This window comes from Plecotus auritus (genome assembly GCF_963455305.1).
Source record: "Plecotus auritus genome assembly, chromosome: 3".
Taxonomy (NCBI): Eukaryota; Metazoa; Chordata; class Mammalia; order Chiroptera; family Vespertilionidae; genus Plecotus; species Plecotus auritus.
Genome location: NC_137772.1, coordinates 203,499,208 through 203,526,588, shown reverse-complemented (window position 1 = coordinate 203,526,588; position 27,381 = coordinate 203,499,208). Strand labels below are relative to the sequence as shown.

The 27,381-nt window shown below is 41.3% G+C and overlaps 1 protein-coding gene across 3 annotated transcripts; it reads right to left on the bottom strand.

Annotated features, from left to right (window-relative positions):
* Positions 1–299: 299 nt before the first annotated feature.
* Positions 300–26,003, bottom strand: YBX3 (Y-box binding protein 3). 3 transcript variants are annotated; one of them, XM_080659060.1, is made up of 10 exons: positions 25,549–26,003; positions 21,790–21,853; positions 20,759–20,792; positions 17,428–17,517; positions 15,539–15,661; positions 12,124–12,327; positions 6,374–6,471; positions 4,569–4,740; positions 3,798–3,897; positions 300–2,827 (listed from the first exon to the last, which is right to left on the bottom strand). In XM_080659060.1, the coding sequence occupies exons 1-9, from the start codon at positions 25,799–25,801 to the stop codon at positions 3,832–3,834; spliced, it is 1,104 nt and encodes a 367-aa protein (XP_080515186.1). In that variant the 5' UTR covers positions 25,802–26,003; the 3' UTR covers positions 300–2,827; positions 3,798–3,831. The 3 variants fall into 3 exon arrangements, with proteins under 3 accessions (XP_080515186.1, XP_080515185.1, XP_080515184.1); XM_080659059.1 differs by lacking the exon at positions 25,549–26,003 and adding an exon at positions 23,645–24,537; XM_080659058.1 differs by lacking the exon at positions 12,124–12,327 and having other exon boundaries at positions 25,549–25,933.
* Between the last annotated feature and the right edge of the window lie 1,378 nt (positions 26,004–27,381).

Here is a 27,381-nt window from a genome sequence, read left to right as displayed (position 1 = left end):
ATGCCTCCCTGCTTTGGGTCTTATTTTGTTGGGCAATTAATTTTGTTCATTAGATTCCATAAGTAAGTGAGATTATGTGATTTCTTGTGTATTTTTAACATGTGTTTCAGTTTGTACTCATGTCAGTGGCCTAAGCCAAGACTGTTATTCCCAACTGTGCATTGATTTTTTTTTTTCTGTAGCAATAGCTGTAACCCTGAAACAGATGGTATTTAGAAGCAAAGGTCTTGGAATTACATGAGCTAAAGCGTTTATAACTGCAAATTAAAAAGCCCTCAATATCCAATAATAAGACAACAAAATTATAGAAAGCTGTAATTAAATGTTATACAGCCAGTACAATGATGAGCGTATGCTACACACACTAATAGAAAAGCAGTAAAAATATTGGGTGGAAAAAAACAAAACACTCAGGGCCAAAAGTACAGTATATGACACATTTTTAAGACATTTAAGCAAGGACCAGTTGGAGTGCAGTGACACACAGAATTTTAAAGTTATTTCTAATGATTATTAAATGGTTAGGGTAACCTCAATTAAAACCTCTTCCCTCTCCCTAAATTTGGGTGTTTGGATATTTACCAATCTCTTTGACACACTCACATAGTATCTGAAATAGATGTATTTAAACACACACACACACACACACACACACACACACACACACACACACACGGTTGCCTTGAGGGAATCAGGACTGAAATTGAAGACTTTTCTATGAAGTGCTGTTTTATACCTTTGAATATCTTTGCCTTGTACGTATTACCAATTTTGATTTCTTTTTGAACTTGTAAGGCAGTACTCGAGCAATCCACTTTCTCCTGCTGGCTGTTTTCAACAGGCCCCTATGGTCCCTCAGAGTTATCCCCCACCCCCCAGCCAGGAATGCTCTTCTCTCAAGATATTCAAGTGATTATTGGTCTTCCGTGTATATATTCTATTATCATTTGGAAAAGACCCCCCTCTCTCTAGTTAAATATATCTCCCTAACTTATGCCAATTTCTATCCCTTTATATTTGATTTTTCCCTTATAACATTTGTCATTTGGCATTAAATTACACATTTGTTTACATATTTGCTTTTTTCTCTATATTCACTCACTAAAATATAGTAAGTTCATTGCAACTAGAATGTTTTGTTCACTTTTCCCCTCCTAGCCACTAAATGGTGCCTGGCACAACCCTAGGCTCAGTATGTACTGAGTCAAGTATCAGTAATTTGAAGGTGCAGTGAGTTTGAGAAGTTATCTACACAGCATTGTTGTATGCCTGGTTTCTCATCTACTCTCTGGGGGAAGAAATTTGTAATGTGGTTGCAAATAGCCTCCATTCCTCTTTCTGAAAGATGCTATCTAATAAAGAGGGAATATGCTAATTGACCCTCATGCCAACACAAAGATGGCGGCACCCACAGCCAATAAGGAGGAAATATGCTAATTGACTGCCTCACCTTCAAAGATGGCAGCACCCACAGCCAATGAGGGGATATGCTAATTGATTGCCACTCCCTCAAAAATGGCAGTGCCCACAGCCACAAGATGGCAGCGCCCAGTCCCCTCAGCCCTGCTGGGGCAGCAGGCGTGCGGCACAGCTGGGCCCGCCCCTGGGTGGGTCCAGCTGCTCCTCGCGCTGCCTCCAGAGTCCCCCAGTCCCCTCAGCCCCCCAGCCACTCTGGGCCAGCCCAAGGCACAGGTGAGCCTTGGATGGCGGCTGCCCAAGATGCAGGTAACCAGGGCCAGCCGAGGCTTGCGCTGCCAGCAGTAGCAGGTGTGATGGGGGCATTGCCTTCTCCTGATCACCAGGTCACCTCCCGCCCCTGAGGGCTCCCAGACTGTGAGAGGGGGCAGGCCAGGCTGAGAAACCCCCCACTCCAGTGCATGAATTTTCATGCACTAGGTCTCTAGTACACATATAAACATACAATACAACCTCAGGTTAGAAGCTGAAGGATGTCTTCCATCAATCTAAAGGAAGCAGTTTAACCTGCATGCCATCCACTCACCTCAGTGAAGGTTACTCAAAAGATACAGAGGACCAGAGAAACAAAAAGATGCCTAACTGCTAAACTCAGACACCAACTTGTTCATTCCCAGACGCACATTCCAAACGCATCTACCACCATCTCAAACGCATATGCCTACATTTATTAGGTAGCACGAGTGCACCTTTACGTTTGGTTTTGAACTTACTATTAAATCAAGTGAATTAAGTGGGGGGAAAAAGACAAAACATACGCTGAGACAGGAAAACATACTCCAGTTATACACCTTCTCCTTTCAAGGGTAAAAATTTTATTTTTGAGGAACTTCATGCTGCACATTTTCAGAGAGTCGCATAAGAAAGCAAAAATGTTATCCTCCCCTCATCTAGAAATAAATAAGAAGAGCATAAAATTTCTTTTTAAATCACGACACTTGGAAGTTTAGCACCAGCATCCAAAATGAACTAGAAAAGGGAACAAAAAAGCATTTACTATATATTTCAGATTTCTTTGGCTGGGGTTCTCCCCATGTGGTATTAATATTTCTTCTTTCAATTCATATTACCAAAACAGTAAAAACCAGGAAAAAAATATAAACCTAGTGGTTGCCGAAACTGGGGAGGCTGCTCTCTTGTCTTCTGTGCAGGCATTCCAGAAAAATTGCTGGAAACATTGGCTGACATTCTCGTTTTGTACTTGTTTCGTAAAGAATAATCGTAAACATTCCAATGTCCACATCTTGGTTATTAGTCTTGCACTTTATTGCTTGGCTGTTTCTTTGGTGTTGGTAAGGTCGTGTCTGCTTTTTGTTTCGTTTTTTGAATGGTCATTAATTCTTTAGGTCACCTGGAAAAAATTAAAATCAAACTTATAAAAAGTGACAAAATGACCAAGAGTTAAAGAATAAAAAGACTAAAATAGCCTGTTTTCTTGAAAATCAAAAAAAAAAAGTACTTCAAAAGCTCTAAGCAAAATGTACATGTTTACCTTCTCTAGATTTGTAAACTGTACATTGATTTAATGGAAACTCTTTTCCATAAAATATTTTTATAAACGAGAACAGTCAGTACATAATAATGAAACCACAATGAAGCTTAACAAGCTACCCTTTACAAAGAGGTAATTCTTTACTGCTCTGTTTAACCACTTCACAGGTGTTATCTCATTAAACCTTTGCAAGGACCTTGGTGGGTAAAGTCTGCTGGTGTTCCCGCTTTCTCGGCAGCAGACGTTGCTGAGGCAGAGGGTAAACGAACTGCTCAAGATCACCCAGCACATGAGCAGCAGATCCTGCTCTGGATGTGCAGGCCTTTTGGCGCCCACACAGTGTCCCCACTGCCTCCCAATGAATAATGTTGCTTGTCAAAGGGGAAAAAAACCCTCTAATTTATTCTACAAATCAGTCTCCAGATATTAAAATCAGACCTGGTCAGGCACTTGAAACTGATCAAATTGGCCACTAGGTGTCATAAAAGTAAAACTTTCAAAAACTTTCTTATTGGTATACCATATTAATACTGTAATAGTTAAAAACTGCCTGTCTAAAAAAAAATGACTGTCTAGAAAAAAAGAATTTGGCTCTCATTACCTGTCTGAATGCTTATGTCCCCCAAAGCTTAGCAAAAAAAAAAAAAAAAAAAAAGTAAATCTCAGAGATATTTAACCACTCTTTCTTCAAAATCCCAGTGGAGTTGAGGGGATGGTCCAGGTAAATCACAAACTAGTTTAGACTGATTTGTGCTCTAGTTGAGAAATCAATGACATTAAAAAAAAAAAAAAAAATACCAACATAAGCCTGGGCTGCCCAAGCTCTTACCTAGTGATGGTGAAGGTGCCTGAGGAGCCTGGTGTTACTCAGCACTGCTCTGCTCGGTGGCCGGAGCAGGGTTCTCAGATGGCACGTCACCTGCCTTGGTCTAAAACACAGAACAAATTCACAAACCAGAAATGAAGCAATTCAGGTGACAGTGGAAAGTTCAAGACTAAAAAGTCTCAAAAGTTGGAGTCCTTTTGCCTATGGAGGCAAATCGCCGTACAAAATCTTATCTACTCTCAAGTATGAGTCAAAAATCAGTATCACAAAGAATGACTTCCAAATAGCAAATTAAACACAGTCATTCTCCGTAACAAAAAGTCTATGACATGCAACTACTTTCCACACACCTAGAGGCGGGTTCCGCTCTGTAAATGCTGTCCTTTACTTGGACAGCCCTAAACATTTTGGCTCTGAATCCCCACCAGGATGGGTAATTCATTCAAAGAATGTCAATTTAGTTAAACTCAAATATTTGGTTTGTATTATGTGCAGAGTATACTCTCTATATATGTATGGACCTTAAGCAAAATGTTAATATACATATAGATATATAGAAAATATATGTGAATAGATACTACTTATATATAAAATTTTATGTGTAAATATTTTATAAATAACATTTTACATAAACTATTATATGTAAAGATATTTTTATATATACATTTATTTAAGTATAGGCTATGAGACTATAAAACCACTCTTAGAATAGATACTGAAGTTTGACATGATTAAGAATAATCTGACACCACCCCTCTGGCTGGCTGGATTTACCTCTTTGCCATCTTGTGAAGGAGCATTAGGAGGACGGGGACGGCGCCGATAGTTGTACGGGCGCCGGTATCCGCGGCGAACAGATGGCTGGTTTGGACCATTGGCCGCTTGTTGATTCTCTTTATCTTCAGCTTCTCCCACAGCTGGGGCAGGTCGTGGGCGAGGAGGCCCCCTAGAACAGAGATCACAAAACAAAGAAAGAAAAAGTGCAACGAGACAGGGACTCTCAAGAACATAGGTTTCATTCATTTTTAGAAATTAAAAAGTCAAAGTATCCAGGTACTTATTACTAGAATTATGCACAAGCTAATGCAGCAAATGGAACAAAGTTTTGGCGAAAAAAACACACACACCATTTTCCCCTTTCATCTGAATACCTATTTGTAGTGAATAAACATATCCTGAACACATACTATATTCCCACCAGGCACTCTGACAGGCACTAAGGAGAGGAAAATCAAACAAGACAAGTGGTCTGGTGTCTGCCCTCCGGGAACAGAGCTTCGTGGAGACTATGGGCATTAAACATGGGAAGAAAACACCCACCACGTGCCAGAGCCTGTACTGGAATGTTTACACGTTACGTGATTTAATTTCAACACCAATGCTGTGAGTTAGATTCGCAGTGAGAAAGCCAACAGGTTTAGAGAGAGTAAGTACTTGTTTGAATCACATGGGATGGCTGCTTTTAAAGGTCAAAAAGGTCAACTGTAACTCTGCCAGGATCACACAGCTGGGAATCGACAGAGCTGGACTCAAATACTGTCCTGTCTCCTCAGTTTTCATGAAGACATTTCTATGAAGTCTCTCTTATTTGAAAGTCCTTAGTAATCAATCTTTATAGAGTGATTATGCCTAAAACTAGAATGAATTGTGAGAAGAAAGGATGCAGAATGGTACAAATCCTTTCCCCAAATACTACACTTACTAATACTCTCCTTTCAATAAACCCCTATTGCCGAACCTCAAGGTGGTCTACATGTGATTCAGGAATGAAGATGCTTCTTCACTTACCTCAAGGACAGGGCAAATAAACAAACAGGAAGGCTTATAATACAAAAAGCTGTTAAGGCTCTTAGGGACTCTAGTTCAATTTGCAGTCTTTACAGGGACAGAGCACAAATAAAATAACCCGCTCCTTCACTAATATTAACATCATGGGTAGTAATATTTATTGAGCACTTACTATACCAGGCAACATACTAAATATCTTAGTTAGATGCTTCTTTATACATTTAACCCTAATGACCACTGTAGAATACTCCTTAACGTCCATATTATAGGCCTAGTACTAAGGCTTAGTTCACAAAGTTGTCAAAGGAGTTATAGCTACCAACTGCAGGGTGGGAATTGAAACAGACAATTTGATCTATAGTCTGATTTAACCCTTATACTAGACTGGTTCAGTTAACAATATGTAGTATCCCAAATACTCTCTGGCACTCAATCTTCCCCCATTTTTTAGCACTACCAGTGAATTACTCATCAATTAATTTCTGCTTATTTCATTAAATATAATTTTTAAATAAGTATTAATTTATAATTAAAAAAAATAAGCATGCTATCAGATACAAATAATGCTTTGGTACAGAGATAACTAGAAGTTATATTTTTAAGTAAGGGGGATGTCACAGACCATCTGAAACATATACTGCAGAGTCTCCCCTAAACTTGGACACATAATGAAAGGAGCCACATCTTCTATCACATAATAAATCCTCAGAACAGACCCACAACATCCTCACACATTCTACCGTCACTCCTGAGTCCTTGAGCTGATCACGCCTTAGTGAAATGTGACGTACCTACGGTACCTTGGACGGTAAGTTGGATTTCGATGAACCGGTCCCTGAAGTTGAGCTCCCTCTGGGACTCCATCCTTGATCTCTCCAATCTCACCAGCCTAAAAGGGAATAGGGCTGAAAATGAGTGCCAGGCTACAGGATACAGGAAACACAGAGCACACGGTTTATTTAGAATTTTTTTGAAAAGTAAGAAATAAAAATGCTTCCTTACAAAGCTGGGAACTCTCAACTGTAACAGTAAACTATTCCCTAACTAGATCTTTATGAAGGATAGAAAAGAAAGAAAAACTCGCTCCCACTAGAACAGTATCCTGCCTTATTCCAGAGCAACTAATTTAATTTCACAATATTAATTTAACATTTAAAGTGCTCCATTTATCTCTTCAAAGAAAACCTACTACTTCTGAGCAATGAGAATCTTTTCAAACTCAGACCCGCTAATTCTACAAACTGGGTATCCCTTCAATATCACTAATGGTTTCTACATTCAAAATTTCTCTCACACCTTACAATCATGCTTTCACCTCTATTTTCTTCTTTTCACAATTTCTTCCTTGTATTTATTTGCACTATTTAAGTATAACATTTAAAAAATAAAGTACACTTTCTTGATGATAAATTTATTGTAAGCTGTGGGGAAAAAATAACTTTATTGTAGAACTTCTAGAGGAAGAATAACTAAAAACTAAAAAAAATAAAATAAAATAAAAACCACCACCAACCTCTCTGAAATTCCAACCATCTCTGAAATTCATTACAGTACAGTCACAATTTCAATCATCTTTCCCCCCCTCAAAACTAACATCCCTTCCTTCTCCATATTTCACTAAGAAGCAATCAGAAAATATTTTCTACATTGTTTCACTACAGAATCTACTAAGCTACCTGTATTTATAATTGTCTTCTCTCTCATTACACTGGCTAAGTGGTCCAAGCTCATATCCATGACCAACCCCTCTCTCTTTATCCTAGGAGTTTTACTCTATCCCCTTCCACTGTGTATTTTCTCCCCTCTCTGCTCCATCATTTCCACCCAGGCCCATGAACATGCTGAAATAACACCCATCGTTTTCAATTACTTTATTCTGAAATAATCACAAACTTGTAGAATCTAATCCTCAGACCCATTCAAGTCTCACCAATAATGTCCTTTATAGCAAAAAGACCCACTTAGCACCATGCCTTGAATTTAGTTGTCTCTCTTTCTGATACAGTTCTTCAATTTCCTATGGACTGAAGGGTCCCGGGTTCAATTCCGGTCAAGGCGCATGCCCGGGTTGCAGGTGCGATCCCCAGTGGGGAGCATGCAGGAGGCAGCCAGTCAATGATTCTCTCTTTCATCCTTGATGTTTCTAGCTCTCTCTCCCTTCCTTTCTGAAATCAACAAAAATATATAAAAATAATAATAATAAAGTAAAATTGTTTAAAAAAAAAGATTACAGGCCAGATAGTCTGTAAAATGTACCTCAGTGTGGGTTGCTGGGTGTTTCCCATGCTCTAGTTTGTGTGGATGGCAGGGAAGCCACAAAAGCGAAACTGCGTTCTTCTCACTGCCTCCTGCCAGGTGGAGTCTGGCTTCAATTTGTTCCCTACTGACAGTGTTGGCGTTGAGCAGTAGTTGAGGTGATATCTATCTTCTAAGGCTCCTCTGCTGCAGGTTTACTCTTTTTATTTTTCTAAATGTTTTTATAGATTTGTGGGGTTTTTTAGAGAAGGGAAAGGAGAGACACCGATGTGAGAGGAAAACATTGATTGGCTGTCTCCCACACGCACCCATACCAGGGATCGAGCCCTCAACCTAGGTATGTGCCCTGACCTGGAATCGAACCAGCAACCTTTTGGTGCACATGACTACACTCAATCAACTGAGCCACACTGGCCAGAGCTAGGTTTACTCTTTTCTCCTTTGTAATTAAGAAGGATTTTGTGAAGTAATTTCAAATCTATAAATATTTCATTCCTCATCAAATTCCATACATTCATGTATATCTATACAGACTCATGGTTTTCTATTTTATTCAATGGGTTATAATCTGTTACTATCATTACTGGCCAATGGGAACCCATTCAAGCTGCCTCATGTCCTTTTGACATGTCTCCAACATTCTCTGAGTACTTCCTTGCTTTCTGGCATGACAAGATGTTCCAGGTTCATATTGTACTTTCTCTGGTTCAGATCTGAAATCAGCCATTTCTCGAAAGGAGTTTCCTTTTATTAGAGAATGGTGTTTAGGAAGCTCATGTTATCAAGGTGTCACTGATTTCAGGCCATTTCAGTGAACAGAAATAAGGACCACCACATACAAACATATATGCACACATACTATAAACTATACATATATAAATGAGTGTATGAATGTATGAATGTGTGTGTGTGGCATTTGATCTGCCCATCTAATGCATCATGAGTAAGTAGTTGGTGAGGGAAGGACTAAGGGAAACCAGAACAGAACTCACTCAATGTAAAAATAAAATCAACCCCAAACCTTGCCCTAACCTCAGATCCTCCTCCAGATACTGCCCCATTTCTTTGAGCTCCTTTACAGAAATATGTGCTAAAGGAAACCCATCACCACCACAGAAACCTCCTCAAAGGGCAAGAAAATACCTCTTCTTCTCCCTGCCCCCTTGGCTCTCTCTTGAATTCATTCTGACTAGATTTTTGTTCTCACCATATCACTAACCTCCCAAGTTACCAAACCCAGTAATCAATTCTCAACCTAACTTCCTCTATTTTGGGGGGCAGCATTTCCTCTTAAAATACTTTTCTTTCCTACCTGTTCCTTCTCATGTCATTTGCTACGCTCCTCATCTTCCTAATCTTCCATTGGCATGCCTCAGAACTCGGTCCCAGGATCAATTCTCTACCGATGCTCATTTATAGTTAATCTCATCCTATATGATGGCTTTCAGTATGTTTTTATGACTCCAAAGTTATACCTACAGTCTCATTTCTCTTTTCCAGGTTCCCTTCAGCCTTTGCACCTGCCAATCCCTTTGCCATGCATGCCATTCCCAGTACCCCAATAACTCGCTGCCTTGCTCCCTTAGGTCTCTTCTCAAATATAGCACCAAAGACTTTGTCAACCAACTTATTTAAAATGAAACCTTCTTAACTCAAGCTACTTTCTACCTCTTGACTCTGCTTTGTTTTATTTTATTTTATTTTTTTGCCTACCTGACATCTCCACTCGGAGGTAAAATTTAATGTGAAGACCTCCAAATGATTCCCATCTCTCTCCCAAATGTTAATTTCTTCAGCCTTCCTATATTTGTTTAAATAAAAAACTTAGAGGTATCCTCTACTCCTAAAATCACACATGCACTCCAGCATCAAATGCTGTCACTTTCATAGTGAAAACATTTTCTGAATTTGGCCACCTATCACATCTCCACTGAAAGCACTCTAATCATGCCATGATCATCTCTCCATAGTAGCTGATCTCACTACTTGTTGCCTTCCGTGGTCCAGCCTCTAAAAACAGTCCAATGATCACTTAAATCTGTTTCTTCCCTGTTTAGATTCCTTTACTGGCTTTTTATCACATTTAGAGTATGTTAGCAGTCCCTATCATAGTCTATCAGGCATGCTTGGTCTGCCCTGAGCTCCTAGCCCTCTTCTCTCTACTCATCCCAGCCCAACCACGTGAGTCTCCCCTCCATTCTCTGAACACACAAACCTGGTTCTTCCTCAGGAACTTTGATTAGGGAAAATAACAATAATTTTTAAAAAGACAGAAAGAACAACACGAGTAGAGGATGAAAGCTGACTAGAATGAGAAAGTGGAAAAAGCATGCATAGATGGACTGAAGCTCTACCACTTCTTGCCCATGTAACCTTAGGCAAAACTTGCTAACTTTTTAAAATATTCAATTCCCTTCATTTGTAACAACCACAACACAACAACCGTATGGAACCCATCACCAACCTAAAGCTGCAGGGAAAACTGAGTAAGAATTGATTTCAGATGCCAAGCATTTGGCAGATGCCAAACAATGTTACTCCATTTCCTCTATCATATATTTATTTTCTCAAAGACAACCAATACTTGATATTAGTTCAGTAACCAATTCCACTTAATTTCTAAACACACTGATTATCTTTAAGAACACGGAAGTCATTTGGTCACTGCCATGCTATATTATGTTCTTGGTACATAAGGGAAACACTAGTGGCCTGAATATTGTTAGTTTTCCCTGTGTGTCCAATAAATGTCACTGTTTTTGTATATTGTAGAAAATATTAGAAAGACTTTTCTATATGACCTCAATAATTTTTACCATCTAGAGATCTCTCAGTACTTGTAAGTCATTACACTGACAACCTTGAAGTAGCCTAGTTTTACGGAAGGAAGTTTCAGGAATTTTCACTTGATGTGATTGGTTAGCTCATTCAGGGAACATCCAAACATGGTATGTATTAGAAAGAGTGTAAGGAAAACTGTTGAAAAAAGTCTAAGACAGTTTTCATTTCAGATATGAAATGTAAAGTAAAAAAATCCAGGCCACGTTTAAAGAACTATATGCAGTTATCAGAATAAGCATATATTTCAAAAATTACATTTTCAACCAGCATCTGCAAATAATGTTCTACATGGCACTCCAGAGTCACCTTACTCTCAACCTTCAAATCCTAAGGTGAAATATACTTTATTTCAAATACAGAAAAGAATCATCATGTGTATATGCTAAACACTAAAATGGTTACTTCAGGAAGGTACTATCAACACTGAAAATAAATGTGCATTACAATCGCACTGACTCTTCCTGTCCCCCTAGAAGCCCGAAGTGCTGCCCTGAAGGAGCCTACTATGCCTGTGCCTCATGTACCCAATCTCTCCATATACGCAAGTCTACTTGTTATTTTTAGCACGTTTGTCAGGGACAGCTGTTAAAGAGTGGAAGAGAAAAAACAAGAGGCAATGTAGAAAGAACACAGTCATGCATGATGGGACATGAGAAGGGTAGCAAAGAACAGACTGAACATAGTGTTCAGTCAAAACACTTAGTGGAAAAACAACCCAAGGACACTAAGAGGAAGTATTTGTAGCTAGTGATAACAAAAAGGATGCCCTGTCCTAAGTTTTCCTAGTTTCCAGGGACTGGGAAGTTGCTATAAGGCTCATTAATTACAGGTCAAGTTCACAATAGTTGTATCAATATTTTGTGATTAAAAGAAGAGGAGTAAATCAATAACCAACCATCTTCACCCTCTGGTAGGATTTCTTAACACCATCTCACCTAAATTAAGGACTTTACAGGTGTTAGCTATCCTGAGGCATCACACTGAAGTCTTTACCTTGGATTTAATCATAGTGAGCCCCACGGTGGAGGCACATTATTATTACCATTTAATGTATGAGTAAGTTAATCTTCTAAAGTTTGGCTTTCTCAAAATTTCACAGATAATAAGCAGCAGAGACAAGATTTAAATCCAGGTCTGTCTGACTTCAGAGTTTAAGCTCTTAAGCATATCATTGGTCTCTCTACTTTCATTCTTCCATAAACTAGAAACTGTAATCTACCCACTAGTGTCCCCAATTGTAGGCATGGCTCATGTGGTTGTGCTTGTAGAAATGTTACTAGATTGAAAGACCCAAGGCCTTGCCTCAGCTTTTGCAGCACCAGGAAGCCACAAGCAAGGTTTTGTTTCCAGCGGCTGGTGTTGGAGGAGGAGGAGGAGGAGGAAGAGGCAGAGGAAGGACGGAAGGGTGAGGATTGCTGAAGAGAAGTCCCAGGTGCAATTTTACCTGCATTCTGTTGGGATGGGGATAGACCCGTGAGCGACGGTCAAAGGTCTGTCCCACGTGGTAAGGCGGGAACCGCCGCCGGTACTGAGGGCGATACTGGGGGCGGCGCAGCTGACTCCTGGCCCCAGAGAACTGCCCGTCAGTGGCAGGGGGGTCAAATCCTTCACTGCTGCCGCTCCCTTCCTCCTCCTCCTCCCCAGCGTACTAGCGAAGCAAAGAAACAGAGATTCAGAAGAAGTTTCAGCAAGGAAAGAACCAAAGAATACCACTTAGGGTGAATATCACCAAAAGAAAAATATCTCCCCCAAAGGAATAATCCTTTTTTTTATACAAAGTGCATTTAACCCAGATCATTGTGTGATAACCTGGGATAAACTACATTCAGATTAAAGTAGATCTATGCAGATAAAATACCAAGAAGCAGAAAAGCAAAAGCAATCACTCTATAATAATTTTAAGTCATCTAATTAGGATTGATGAGTATCAGTTGACCAACCACCCAAAGAGCATCTACAATGTTAATAATATTTACCTTGGCCACATGTGTGTCTCCCAACATTTGCCATCCACGGGGGCAAAGTCAGGGCAGTCAAGAAAAAATATATTTTGTAGTGTTATCAACAGTTTGTTCCACATAGTATACTTCCTACAGCTATTTTCAAAGTGTGGACAGGGTCTCCATAACCCTTCGGGGGGTTATCAAGGTCCAACTATTCTCATAATGCTATGAGGATGCTAATTGCCTGTTCCCATCTCATCATCTCATGAGTGTATGGTGGGGTCTCCCAGAGCTACATTGACATGTGGTCTCAGCAGACTGACTGCAGGAGATATGAGAACTCAGCTGTCTTCTATTAAATCAAACATCAGAGATTTGCAAAAACATCAAGCAACACCACTCTTCTCACTCAATTTCATGGAAAAAGTTAGATTTTCTTTATATGTTCAAGAATAAAGTTTTAATTGTACATTAACAGATAGTAATAAGTAATAGATACAGATAGTTTCTAAATATAGATCTTAATGCCCAGCCAGCATGGCTTAGTGGTTTAAGCGTAAACCTAAGAACCAGGAGATCATGGTTCAATTACCGGTCAGGGCACATGCCTGGGTTGTAGGTTCGATCCCCAGTGGGGAGGCATGCAGGAAGCAGTTGATCAATGTTTCTCTCTCTCCCTTCTTCTCTGAAATCAATAAAGATATATCAAATTTTTTAAAAAAAATATAGGTCTTACTAGCAAATGGAATTATTGACCCATTATGTAACTTTTCCTGTATTTCAACTACCGTATCATATACTAGTAGTTTATATTTAAAAATAAAAGCTATGCCGAAACCGGTTTGGCTCAGTGGATGGAGCGTCGGCCTGCGGACTGAAGGGTCCCGGGTTCGATTCCGGTCAGGGGCATGTACCTTGGTTGCGGGCACATCTCCAGTGGGAGTTGTGCAGGAGGCAGCTGATCGATGTTTCTCTCTCATCGATGTTTCTAACTCTCTATCCCTCTTCCTTCCTCTCTGTAAAAAATCAATAAAATATATTTAAAAAAAAATTAAAAAAAAATTAAAAATAAAAGCTAAAGCCAAACATCCCTCAAAAAACTTTTTATTTAAAATCTTACTTTAAAGTGGGATATGCAGATGCCAAAGTAGTCTTATGGGAAGTGACTATAGCTATTAAAAATAGCTAAATTAAAAATTAACATAATGACCCATTTCTTCTGGAGGGTGAGGATATTTAAGTTTTAGAACTCTCCAGTTCAAGCCAACATGGGCAACTAAACTCCCCAACAGGAAACGCTTCAACGAGCTTTTCAGACAAATCAAGCCATTATAAACTTCGTATTACCTGAATCAGATGTGATCCCCAATTACATAATGACGTATTAACAGAAAAAAACGTTCACCAAAATATTAAGTGTGAGACTTCATACATTTTTTTTTTTCTTTTAGGCTTTTTGTATCTTTTTGAGCTGTATACAGACAATCTCTCATTTTTACAAAATGAGAATAATGGCATCACCATTAACAAACATGCTCTTGAGCGCTAAGGACTTAAAAACATTATAACAAAAAAAACATTTATGTACACTTTCAGAATTTTGACATTTCTAAATATTTTTTACATGAATGACTTCAAATTTCCAGCTGAGGAGAAAAGTCTCTAAAGGGAAGATTTTCACTAAAGGTTCTACCACTGTACTTCTGAATTAACCTAGGAGTCAAAATAATAACTACAAGCTCCGTGAATCTGACGAACTTGCGTTAACCTGACATAGTAAATGCTCATTCCTACCTCCACCCCCTGCACAGCTTATTGAAAAAAACAGAATAAGCAAAATGTGGGTAAGAAAAATACAGAAACAGGAAAATAAGATGCCATAAGCAATCTGATAAAAATTAATTTGGGCAGGGTGAGAAGATGACAGAATGAAGAGGGAAAACATTCTGCTAAGCAGAAAGATGTAAGTCTATCGAAGCATGGGGATAAACCATTCTCAACCTGCATATATTTTATTCTGGTGAGACTTTTCAAGTTCTTCTTGGGTAACTGGCATAGCCATAGCCCTGTGCCCACAAAACATCTGGAGTTTTATTCTATGGTGCCAGTCCCAGGTACTAATTCCAGAAATATCAAAAAGTGACTCAAATTTATAGAATCCTCATGACCACAGATAAATGGGATTCTTTTTGGGTGCTTTAAAAGTATTTATACTGCGCCTCCTAAGAAAGCTCTAGCCAGAGACTTGGTTGTAAAGCCTTTCATCTGGATTGATACCAATCTGAAGAACGATAAATCCAGACAATTACTTACTACTTCCACACTTTAAAATAAAGCAAATGCTATGCTAAATAAAATAGCCACTTACCTGGGGCAAATTTAATATTTCTGCAGCCAACACTGTTTATTGCCTCTTCCCAAGCTATCCCTATGCTTCCTTGCCAACCAAACGCTGATTTTCTTAGAGACCAGCAGTGCCAGTGCCAGTGCCAGTGCCAGTGCCAAGGGATGAACGACAGGTTTGAGCCAATCCCAGAAATCCCATTCCCCTTCACCAGGGAATGCCGTAAGGCAAGATTCTGGTCCCGGGAAAGAGCCCAATGAAGAGAATGCCTTTTTGACAACCTTGGCACAGCCTACCTTAGTTAAGCTTTCTTGTTATAAGGTGGTTAAATGCCTGTTATTTGCAGCCAAGTACATACAAACTGATACAACTTTTCAATGGCAAGTTTAATGAGACCAGTGGCTATGCATAAATTCTGGGTATGAAAATTTTCCATCAAAACCAACAAACAACAATCATTTTGTGTTGTGTTGTCAGGAGAAGACACAGTATTCATCTGCTCTAAGTATGTGCACTCAATTTCAGATGTGAACATCTTTGCAATCACCAATTAGGAAGAGAGGCCAACATACATTACGGGGAGGTCCACGGCGTCTGCCATAGTAACCGCGTCTGTAACGGCGCCGATCAGCAGCATAACGGCTCCCTTCTACAGGAACTCCATCTGGGCCAGTCACATTGGCTGCTTCGGCACCCTGAGACAGAATAAAGACACCCTCAAAATTTAAAAGAAGCTAGGCCAGTGTGGCTCAATGGTTGAGCATCAATTTGCTGGTTCAAATCCTGTCAGGGCACATGGCTCAATCCCCAGTAGGGGGCGTGCAGGAGGCAGCCAATTGATGTTTCAATCTCTCCCTTCTTGTCTCTAAAAATCAATAAAAACATATTTTTAAAAAATTTAAAAGAAGCTAAACCCCCCAAAACAGCCTTAGACAACCAAAATGTTAAAGACTGACAGACTGTACTATCAAATCCTGTTGTTAGACATAAAAAGTATGCCCAGGTTTTAGCATTGAAATGCTTGTTTGCTCATGCAGCCTATGCTCTGCCTTCATGTTTGGTCATACTAGGTTCAAGAGCAGTGTGTACCTCTTTGACGAACACAAACTGGTTAACGTAACACAACTATGAAAGAAAGAATGCTAGACCAGGAAGGAATATTCCTCAGTGGAAAACAACTGAGATAATGGTATCTTGCTAGAAAATGTTAAAACCTATGTTACCCTGAGGTACCAAGAGAATTCCCATTCATGGGCTCACGTGGCTGTCCAGCAATGAACAAGAGCAAAACTTGGGAGCAATGGGAAAGAAGGGTCCTTGATTTAGTAATAGTTTCCATACATGTAGTCCCTCTTTAGACCTTCCTATTCTCCTCAGAACAGACTTAGCATTCTTATTCTCTTACAGAAAAATGAATAAAATAATGCTTCAAGCATATAAAAAATTAGAGCCTCAAAAGAGTATATTTCACACTCTAAATCAATTTGTAAAACCTCAAGTTCTGAAAACACAGAGGTAAAATCACCTGACAAAACATACAGAGGCAAAATAAACCTGACAAAGCAAAATTTTAGAGATCATTACAGGCCAGCATTTGTTGGTGGATGATTCAAAACTCCAAGAGATTTACAAGATACCATGGGGATCAAATCAGTAAAGACATCATTTAAATTGCTATATTAAATGAAATAAAGTGTTTTTCTTTTAGAACAGAACAGGTTGGGAGCGACTAAAAATACAGACTATGGAATGGTATGTATGTATGTGTGTGGGAAAAGCACATACGGGGAGTTAACTAGTGATTCACTCCATTATTAGTTTACAATTCAGCCGCCACGATTAAATGCCATGGTGGTTGTAACATATATGGCTTTAAGATGTTTTTTTAATGCTATGGTGTTTTATTGATATCTATAATATACTGCTGTCTAAAAGCAAAACAGAAAGGACATTACTAAATTGGAATTAAATAATATAACAGCATTAAAAATATCCAGGTACATTTCAAGATGATCAATTAGCTTTATCTGAATAAAGTTGTTATACAGTCCATCAAAAAGCCTCCAGCTTTCCAAAATCTAACCCAAAGATTCAATTGAAATCTTCTTTGAGATTAAAACATTCTTCACTGTGTATTACTTGTATTATTAAAAATCACAGCCTGAAAATATTATTTGTATAACTCAAATTTCACATGTAAAATTCGCTTTTCCTTCCATAATTAAATAGGATTCATCATTTATTCAATGAGAAATTAAAACCTCCTTTTATAATATATATCAAATAATGCTTATAATAACATCCAATAATCAAAAATATTTCTACTTAAAAGTCACTTACTTCTTCCTATTAACACAAAAACATCCAAAGTAATGTGAGTTCGTAAGGGGCTGAGAGAGCATTTACTCTGCAAGAAAACTTAAGTGCCAGCACACTCTGAGACCCAACCCAACCCTCTCACCTTCTCTCCTTCGACCACATCAAACTCCACAGTTTCTCCATCTCCTACACTGCGCAGGTATTTTCGTGGGTTATTCTTCTTGATGGCAGTCTATAAGAAGAGAAATTCTAAGTAAAGTACATGTCAATACTGGTAACATTTCATTGCTTTCAAGTTTACTGTGTATATTGAAGACACAGGTGACTTATTATTACTTTTTAAAATTATCATTCTTCTACTAACCTGAATCTCTAAAATAACAATAAAACAAACAACAAAAAAACACTATAAAAAAAAAAAAGTGTAGTTGTATTCTGTTACAGCCTGAACACTTAGTCATGATATTGGATATATTAGTTCCCTCAAACTAGTAATCATCGAAGATTCAGACAGTAGCTCTGTCAGTGGGAGTGGGAGTGGGGATGCCTTTATGAAATCTTACACACACAAGCACACATTTAAGTATAAAGGTTTCTGTACTATAGACAAGAGAAGCTGCTAACCTCAAAAAGTATTAAAGAGCCCATCTGGTGTGGTTCAGTGGTTGAACATCGACCTATGAACCAGGAGGTCACGGTTCGATTCCCGGTCAGGGCACATGCCCGGGTTGCAGGCTTGATCCCCAGTATATGGGGCGTGCATGGGGCAGCAAATCAATGATTCTCTCTCATCGTTGATGTTTCTATCTCTCTCTCCCTTCTCCCTTCCTCTCTGAAGTCAATAAAAATATTTTTTTAAAAATATTAAAGAATGTGTGTGAAAGGGAGGATGAATGGTGAACAGGAAATATGAATTAGAAAATGCCAAGGTGTAAATATTTCTGATAAAATATGCAAAGTTACCTCAGGAATCAGAACATTGCTGATAATCTGGCCTTTCCGGCAACCTGCCCCCATTTTATGGATGAGGAAACATGAGGCTAAAAGTGATGTATCCAAGGTCATATTCAAGATGCAGCAGGGAGAGGGTGAATGGGGGTAAGTGGGGAAACTCATATACCTGTACTGCATCTATATATGTATTCAATATTTTCCCCACCACACCATGCTGTGTCCCTGACAATACATTAAGAGGTTAATAAAGATGTTACCCTACATTAAACATCTGCACCTAAACATCTGCTCGTGAACAGACCTTTCTTTTTCAACCAGTAGAGGGAAGTGGAATAACTCCTGCAATGAATTTCCATTTCTTTAGCTGGTATCTCTAAATAGTTAAAGGGGCTCTGAGTTTCTATGGAACTAGGTCAACCTTATTTTATAAAGCGATTAGGCATGTGTAATCCAGCCCTTCCCTTACTCTTGAGTAGGAGGGAGGGGGAAAAAAAAATAAAAGAATGAGCCAATGGAGCAGAGACTTCACTCTCAGAGGAAAAAGGCAGTTCAGGACAGGATATATGCGCACGCAGCCTGCCGCCCGAACACTCAGCCATTCCAAAGCCAGCCCCTCCCTGCCGGCTCCTTCCCCTTTTCCTGTTAGACTGGGCAGGCCTCAACACAGGGAGGTGACTCACCACACAGCCACACAGGGGCTGGAATCAGGTCACACGCTCACTCACAGGCCAACAAAGCTGGCCACTAGCACAGAAACTTGTGAGATCCTTTTACTCCAGCAGTCACCCAACGCAGAGTCCTTTCCCCAACAGGTCTATTAATCTCTTGGTATTATAAGCAACACTTCCTGTCAGTCTGCTATGACTTTAAAAGTCAATGTATGTGAACAACAAAAAAAATCTACCCAAGTCATCTAGGTACAACTGAAATACATCCAGTCAAGTGGACATGTAAACAATAAAAACCACAACCAGAGAGCTTCTTCTTAACTATCACTATCTCCAGTCACCACACCCCAACACACACCCCAACACACACACACACACACACACACACACACACACACACACACACACACACACACACACACCCTAAACGGGAACAAAAACACTGAAAACCAGATGCTTGACAGAGCCCTATAGGTAAATATGCTGGTGATAGTACCTGCCTCTCTGCTATCACTATCTCCAGTCACCACACCCCAACACACACACACACACACACACACACACACACACACACACACACACACACACACACACACACACACACACACACACCCTAAACGGGAACAAAAACACTGAAAACCAGATGCTTGACAGAGCCCTATAGGTAAATATGCTGGTGATAGTACCTGCCTCTCTGCTTCCCTGCTATACACTAAGAACTACACACATATTTGGGACAATTCATTGAAAACTGAATATACAAAAAAACAGTAAGGGTAGGTATGTTTTCTTTTCACCTCTTCTGTAAAGTAAGTCCAGGATACCTGGTAATAGAATGAAGAACATCCTAGGCTACTAATGTAAAGGAAGACTGAGATCCTGCAGCAGAGACGCCCATGTTTCCCATATGTTACCCATTTTCTACATGTGCTTCGCTTCTAAGGCAGTGTGGGCCTTCTGACCTGGCTGTGTGCTAACCATGCCTACCTTTAACAGGGGTGAGGACGAGTCCTGGGAATGGGGAGTTTCCTCACGTCTCACACACACACCCTAACCATCTGCTTTGCTGTGCTGTTTACTTCAAGTTAGAGCTGCTCTGATAGAGGAGCCTTAACCAACACCCACCCAGGCAAAAGCCAAATGGGTTCTGGCCAGACGCTAAGGGGAACCACACAGTCAGGAGAGTAGAACACCCAACACAGAAACAATGTTTTTGCTAAGGACTCAAAGGGCCCCAAAATTAAAAAGTGGCCTAACTAAATATTACTGCATGCCATTCGAAAATAAAAACTGTTTGAAAACAGTTACTATGATGGAACAGTAGAGCTTATCTGCCAATCTTAATATGTGGAATTGAGCTCTCTTGCCAAAATAAGAATCACAGAAGAGCTTAGGGTAGTGTGCATTTTCCTCCCAGGAGCACACCCATGCTTCCCCTCCCCCTCCCCGACAGGCATGCATCCCCTAAACTCTAAGGGACCCCAGGACACTTGCAACCAGGGGAGCAATGGGCGGCAGCAGCTCGTCCTGGGCTAACCCGAACCTGTCTCCAAGGCACCCTTTTTTCCGACTCTCCAGTGAGCTGACAGCGGCCCCGCCCTGGCTCACGTCTTTCCCATGACGTTTCTGCAGAGCCAAAGCAGCCCAGCCCAGGCCCTCCTGTGGCTTCCTCCATCATCCTAGGCCCTTCCTTGTTTTACTGCTCCCAGTTTTAACACACATACCTCAAAATAAAAAATTTAAAAAAAAAGAGTTTAATGATGTGCATGACTACATGTGGGAATGGGAAACAGCACATTATCGACACCCCACTTTTCACATATAAAATGTAACGTTTATTACCCCTCTTACCTGATGCACAAATACATCTTCTTTGGTGTCATTTCTGTTGGAAGATAAAAAGAACACAATTTAAAGGTACTAGGTATGTGAAGAAAACCTTACAAAGAACAAATGTTCTAAGAGTTTAGATTTCAAAACACAACACAAATTTTTGTTTATCCTTTAAACTCAATTCAGATGCCTGGACTCAACCCTCACTGAAAACTTCTAAACCCCCAAGGCACCCACCTTGCTCCTCCACATTACCACAGTGCTTAGAGGCAAGTGTACAGATGCCACACACTGAACTATCCCTTTCCTCTCATCTCTTTCTAAGTCACGTGGTATGTAACCAGAGCCCCAGATTTCCCTCCCGGCAAAAGCAAAGCAAGACAGTTAAAAGGACAAGTCACAGCTGTGATCTAGGCTCTCCTTACACTGACACCAAAAACAGTTACTCACCCCCCCAACATCACCCCACCCTAACTCATCCCCCCACTCTCACCAAAACGGAAATGGGGGGAGGGTTTCAGAATGGGGGAGCGAGGTAGGAGGGGGAGCAAAGCAAATGGCAGTATCATTTCACAGTATCATGTGCAAATGTAATACCCCCAACAGCCTGCACTTACATTCTCATTCCTATAGGGTTAGGAGTTACCATGGCTTAAAGAAAACACTAGTTTCTACACAGCACTTGGCCTAGACCTGGGTGATAGTTCCACCTCAATTACACACTAGCTGTGTGACCTTAGGAAAGTTGCCTGACCAGTCTAAGCCTCTGTTTCTCCATCTCTGAGATTATGGATATGGACTCCATTACCCTCGGCTCTTCCCATTTCCGATTTATCGCCCCCACCCCTGTTTTCTTTTAATGACTAGATTTTATAAAATAAATTACTTATCAGTGTTCTGGTAATGACCAGTAGCTTAGAAATGGGAATACTGATAATGCTTACAAATCTTAAAAGTTATACAAGTTACTAATCAAGTATGGTAAAAAATTTACAACAATTGGTACCACAACATAAGTATGTATTTAAAACATGTAGAGACATACATACCGATTTATAAACCCATATCCATTTCTGACGTTGAACCATTTGACAGTGCCAAGGACTTTGGTGGCTAAAATAGATTAAGCGGATAAATTAGTAGCTGACCTACCGAGATAAAGCTCATATCACTTAAGGTCTTGATAGCATTATACAAAGCCTAAACGTACCTGAGGAAACCATGAAAAGCTTAAGCCCAAAATATAGAAAAAGAAAATGGAGCAAGTGAAGATATTATGGGGTAATACTTTTCAGAATCTTCCCTGTTAAACTTTTCAGTACAGTCATAAGATAAGGGTGGTCATAAGTCTATTTAGTTCTGCAATAATTAAAATTGAGAAACACTGTTTAAAAGGGGGGGGGGTGTGGAAGCCCTTTAGAGTTTTAACACTGAAAAATGTTATTAGTGCAAAACAAGGGTCACAATGAAAGAGAATGCAGGTAGATGAACAAGGTGAGTACAAATGACCTTAACACATTGCATTCACACTTCGAAGTACTGGCAAACTGTATTAAGTGAAATAGTAGCTCCTAGTTAATCTATAAAGATATAACATAAAGTAGCCTGTCTAGTTGCCAGTTGGGGCCTATCAGAGTCAAGAGTAATAATAGAACTGGTGCTGTCTCAACCTGGTTCTGTACTCACCACCCTGAGACATGATGTAACAGGCCTTTTGAAACCACAGTGATGAATTTGGGCTTCTGTTTCATTGTTTACCCTACTCTCTGCAGTTGGTGGGAATCAAAACCCAGAATTTTCTATAAAATTCCCTCTTAAACTTGATTATGGGCTTCACTTTGCATCATGGGTAGGATCATTTCTGTACCCCAGATTTCAACAGAATTTAAGAGAAAACCCAATAGTATGGTCACATAAGTTGTACTTTGCAGATTCATAATTATTTCAGCCATCAAGTATGATTTGAGATGACTCCTTTAAATCAACTCTGAATGCCAAATTCAGCATCTCTAGAAAAGCCTATGCCTAAATTCAGAAAAATATATAAAGCAATTATCAAGACTCAGTGAAACAGGAAATGTGGACAATCAAGTACCTTAAGAAAAAAAAAACAAAAAACAGCAGAGAATGAAAGTAACAATTAACATTAATTCATGCTACCTCTCTCTGAGATTAACTTGCAAGAATAAACAATAAGGATTCAGTTCTTTTAACTCAAAACTAAAACAGTAATTGGGACTTGCTTTGCTGTGGGCAGGGTTAATTCTGAGTGTTGCTAGATTGATATGCTTGAGGAAATACTTTAGCTCTCTTTGTAAAAAGAAAAAAAAAAACACAACTATATTCTTTACGCCTCCAGAGTCATTCAGCCCACTGCTGACTGAGCAATCTCTGGCTGACACCAAGAAAGGAAGATCTCCCAGTGAAGAGATTAAACCATTAAAGCTGCAGTTTTAGGCCATTCGAACTAGAGCAGTAGGGCCAAGAAGGAAAAAAATTATGTTTTAGATCCAAATGTGCACAGAAATGGTCTGTTTTTGATAAACCATATGCTTTTCAGCCATTACATTATTTCAAATGATTTGTCATTGTGCCTCCTTTCATTTGCCCTAGTGACCTAAGAAAATAAAAAATAAAACCGTTTCTGACTCATTTTCATGTAAGTAAATGTCTACCATTGTCAAAGGAAAAACTTTGACTAGAAAGTCAACACTGATATGATAGGGGAAAAGATTAAAAAAAAAAAAAAGATTTTCAAGTCTAACGTCAATCAAGGCTGAAGGTTATTTTACTCCCCAATGTAGTTTTAAAAATGTTTCCTAATTCCACAAATATTTCTAACAACTTCATATGGCCAAACACATTCATATACACTTCTTGCTTTAAAACCGTAAACTCACTCACATATACACAGGGTGAAGAGGAAGACCATATGGCTTTTCATCAGAAGGGAGTATTGTTTCCCTCAGGTAAACTACTTTTCCTGGCCTATGGCTGGCTGTATGTCCACTGAAGTTAAAGACTTTGTAAAAACTAGAAGGGGAGACTCCAAAACCCAAATTCCATTTCAGTCAGCCCTGTGCCTGGCACATTTTAGGCATCCATGTGTTTGCTTGGCAAAGGAAAGGGGATGGCAGAACACAGTGGACAGAGACAAACTGTTAAAATGTCATTCTGAGAGTTGGAGTAATAGTGGAAAGATGAAAGACTTCCAGACTGGTCACCAGGATGTGGTAGAGGCTAATAGCAATTGGTGGTTGACAAAATTAACTTTATCTGTTTCCTTCATCTTTAACAATCCAAAAGGTTAGTTCAGATCCAAAAGGGTAGATGGATTAAGTGAAAAACCTCAAAATTCCCTTTTGTACAACAGAAAAGGAAAAAAGAAAGAAAGGAAAAAAAGGAGCTATCTGTACACCACTTTGGATAACCCAAGGTTGACTCTCTGACATTTGGCATGAAGCGTTCCAAGAAACACTTGTGGGAAATATCACAATTCAAGACTGACGAGGCTTCGACGACTTTTAGTTCGGCAGCAAAATGAGGGCTATTTTATGTCTTAACCTACACAGGTTGCATTTAGCTTGTTGTTGGCAGTCACTGAGAAAGCCCTGGGAATAAAACGGGAAAACAGGCCTCTGAGGGAGTGGAGCCTGGAATCATATTACTTTCTTCACATCGTTCCCTTGGTTTTTCTTCCTAGAAAACTGGGAAGGCTAGGAGAGATCCAACACACCGCACCCAAAATACTGAAAATGTCTCTGAAGGATCCCACCTCATCTCTTTAACTTTCCTGTGCAGAAGAGAGTGAATGATACAGGCACACGCCCTTGGGGAAGCTTTTCCCCACCCACCTGTTTTGCAAGCCCGTTTAAGGCCCCACACGGGGCTCACTTGAGAGGAGGCTGAAGTGGGTGACACACGCCAACGACGACCACAGAACCCCTCTGATGCTCTGCCCCCCTGAACCTGAACGCCTTATCTGCCTACTTCCGTTCCTAAGTTACAAGTCCCAAGATAACGATGTACTGAACAGACGTCAGACCCACCCTTCCAAGTTTTTTCCAGCTGCTACACCAGACGCGTTCCCACAGTCCAGGAAGAAGAAAGCGGGGTGGCGATTGGTAAACAGGTTTTTTGCAGCGGTGGGCACAGGGAGGGATGAAGACACGAAACCAAGACCCAAGAGGATTGCGACACCCCCCTTCCCCAGCATGTGGCCCACAGAAGCATGGCGCCCTTCCCGAGCCAAAGTGGGAAGGGCGTCAGGAACAGACACCTGAGCCTCCCAGCAGGAAGCCTTTTCACCTTTTCCCCTTCCGTCTCCTACCAGCGCCTCACTCTTCCCTAAAGGAAATCCTTCCCCCACCCAGATCCTAAGCATCCACTCCAAAGTCATCGTCCCACGTGTCAGGTCCTACCTCCATCCACCTCCACCCCCGCCCTGGGTCCTCTCCCACACCGCCGCCCCCTTTCTCTTGGGACCGAAGCCTTCCCCACACTTCAGGAATGCGCGACAGTGACCGAAGTTAGGACGCAACCTGCTGGCCCAGGACCCAGAGGGACGCGCACCGGCCGGCGAGGAGCGCAGAGCGCCACGCGCTCACCTGGGAGCGCCCGCAGGACGGGCTGCTGCAGCCACCTGCGCTGGGACCCGACGTCCCGGGAACCCCGTACGACGCTCTGGGAACCCCGTACGGCGTCCCCTCCCCGGGGGGAAATGCAGATGGAGATGCCCACACGTGCTCGGCGGCTGGCTGCCGCCCGCCCCGCCCAGGGCAGCCCTTACACTCCCGGGACTGACTCACCGAGAACTTTTTTCTCCGCGTCTTCGTTGCCGGTGGGGGCTGAAGAGGCGGGGGCCGCGGGGCCCGTGGGTGCGGGGGTCGCGTCCCCACCCGGGTTTCCTGCGACGAGCACCGCGGGCGCCGTGGCCGCGGCCTGGGGCGCGCCGCCGCCCACCGGGCTCTTGGGCGCGGGGTCTTGGGGGACCGCGGCGGCCGCCTCCGCCGGAGCCTGCGGGAGGGCGGTGGTGGTGGTGGCCTCGCCCGCCTCGCTCATGCCGCCTCCTTGGCTCTTACTCGGGCACCTCGGTGGCGGTTGGTCGGCGGTTAGCGCGGCTGGTGGTCGCGGCGGCCGGGCTCGCTCTCGGGGAGGCCGGTGCGGATCTCGCGGCGCAGGCGGCGGCGGCCGGGGTGGGGTCTCGCGGCGGAGGCGGCTCGAGCTCTCGGGCTGCGCGCTCGCTCTTGGGCTCCTCGCTCGATCTTACTGCCCCAAAAATGGCCCCGCACAAGTTTTTCTAGGCGGCGCACGGGCCGGGGAGGGAAGGGCGGGCGAGGGAAGAGGGTGGGGAGAGTTGGCTTCAGAGTTGGGCACCGACTCTCATTAGCATTTAAAGGCGCCTGGTGCCCTTTGCTACCCACCCATCCGCTCGGGACTGGGGCGCAGGGGCCGGGGCGGGGAGGAAAGGAAAGCAAGGATAGGTCTGAGGTTTGCGTGGCACGCTGGAGTTTTCTGAGGAGCGCGTCCTGCTGTCCCTTTGTTGGAGAGGGGCGGAGAGATCTCTTCCCCAGGACCTCGAGGCCACCTGAAACTGACCTTTAGGAGAGGAAAACAGGGCATCCAAATTACGCTGCGCCTGTCTCCCCCAAACACTTGTTTTTACTCAACATTTATCAAGCACCGGAAACTATTTGATATAGCAATTAAGAACTGACAATGATAAAATCTTAAGACTATCTGACAACTTACTCCTGAAAGATAACTTACGGATCACTTCACCTATAACCCACAGGTGAGGAAATTGAAGTCCAGCCCTTGGAGAATTAATTTACACCCATTTAACAGACAAATAATGAGCTGTTAATGTGTTTTAAATAATGTAGTTTTTTAAAAACCTGAATAAATCCACATCCTCCCTTCTGCTCCAATTGCCTGGGCCATCTGGTGAAAGTTTAAGCAACTGAGCCCTCAGCCTCAGGGATGACAGGTACAGAGAAAAATAACCCAATAAACGTTGTCCCAGTTGAAAAAGCCAGCATGGCCTTCAGAGAATGGACTGGGTTATGCTAAACCATGTACATGCCAGAAGGAGTATGACTAGTACCCAAGCACTGTCTGGAATACAGAACGATTTGGTCTCTGCTCTAGGGCCTGGGCAAACGTAGGTATAAATTTCTAGTGCTGCTCTTTATTATCCGAGTGAACTCTCCTTCATGAGAGTTTCTGAAAGGTGCTATGGAAAGTAGATAAGATTATCATAGGTAACTCCAGTGTCTGGTCTCACAAAAGCTCCTTTTTTTTCCCCCCTTCCCTATTTCCCCAAACCATTTACCTATTCCCCCCCACCCCACTCGGAATTATCTATGGCTGTCTACCCCACCTCAGGAGGGTAGGTATCAAGTGTAACTCATTATGTTTCCACTGGTTAGCACAGAACCTAGCATAGAGCTGGAACACAGTAAATGCTTACTAAATGAAAACAAACATAAAGACCAAATTGTTCCAAACTTAATAACTTATCAATACATTCATTACCAATAATTATGAAATCATCCTTATTACTTTCTTACTCCAGCCATAGAAAATACTCATTAAATTAATTCTTAGAAAAGAATAGCAAAACATGGGATTTTTTACTT

Excerpts from the sequence above, each read along its gene's own strand:
- YBX3 (XM_080659060.1), bottom strand. The coding sequence starts at position 25,801 with ATGAGCGAGGCGGGCGAGGCCACCACCACCACCGCCCTCCCGCAGGCT. Across the intron at positions 4,741-6,373 it reads TACCGTCCAAGGTACCGTAG|GGGGCCTCCTCGCCCACGAC; the intron begins GTACGTCACATT and ends TCTCTGTTCTAG. Across the intron at positions 3,898-4,568 it reads CTTCACAAGATGGCAAAGAG|ACCAAGGCAGGTGACGTGCC; the intron begins GTAAATCCAGCC and ends TCTGTGTTTTAG.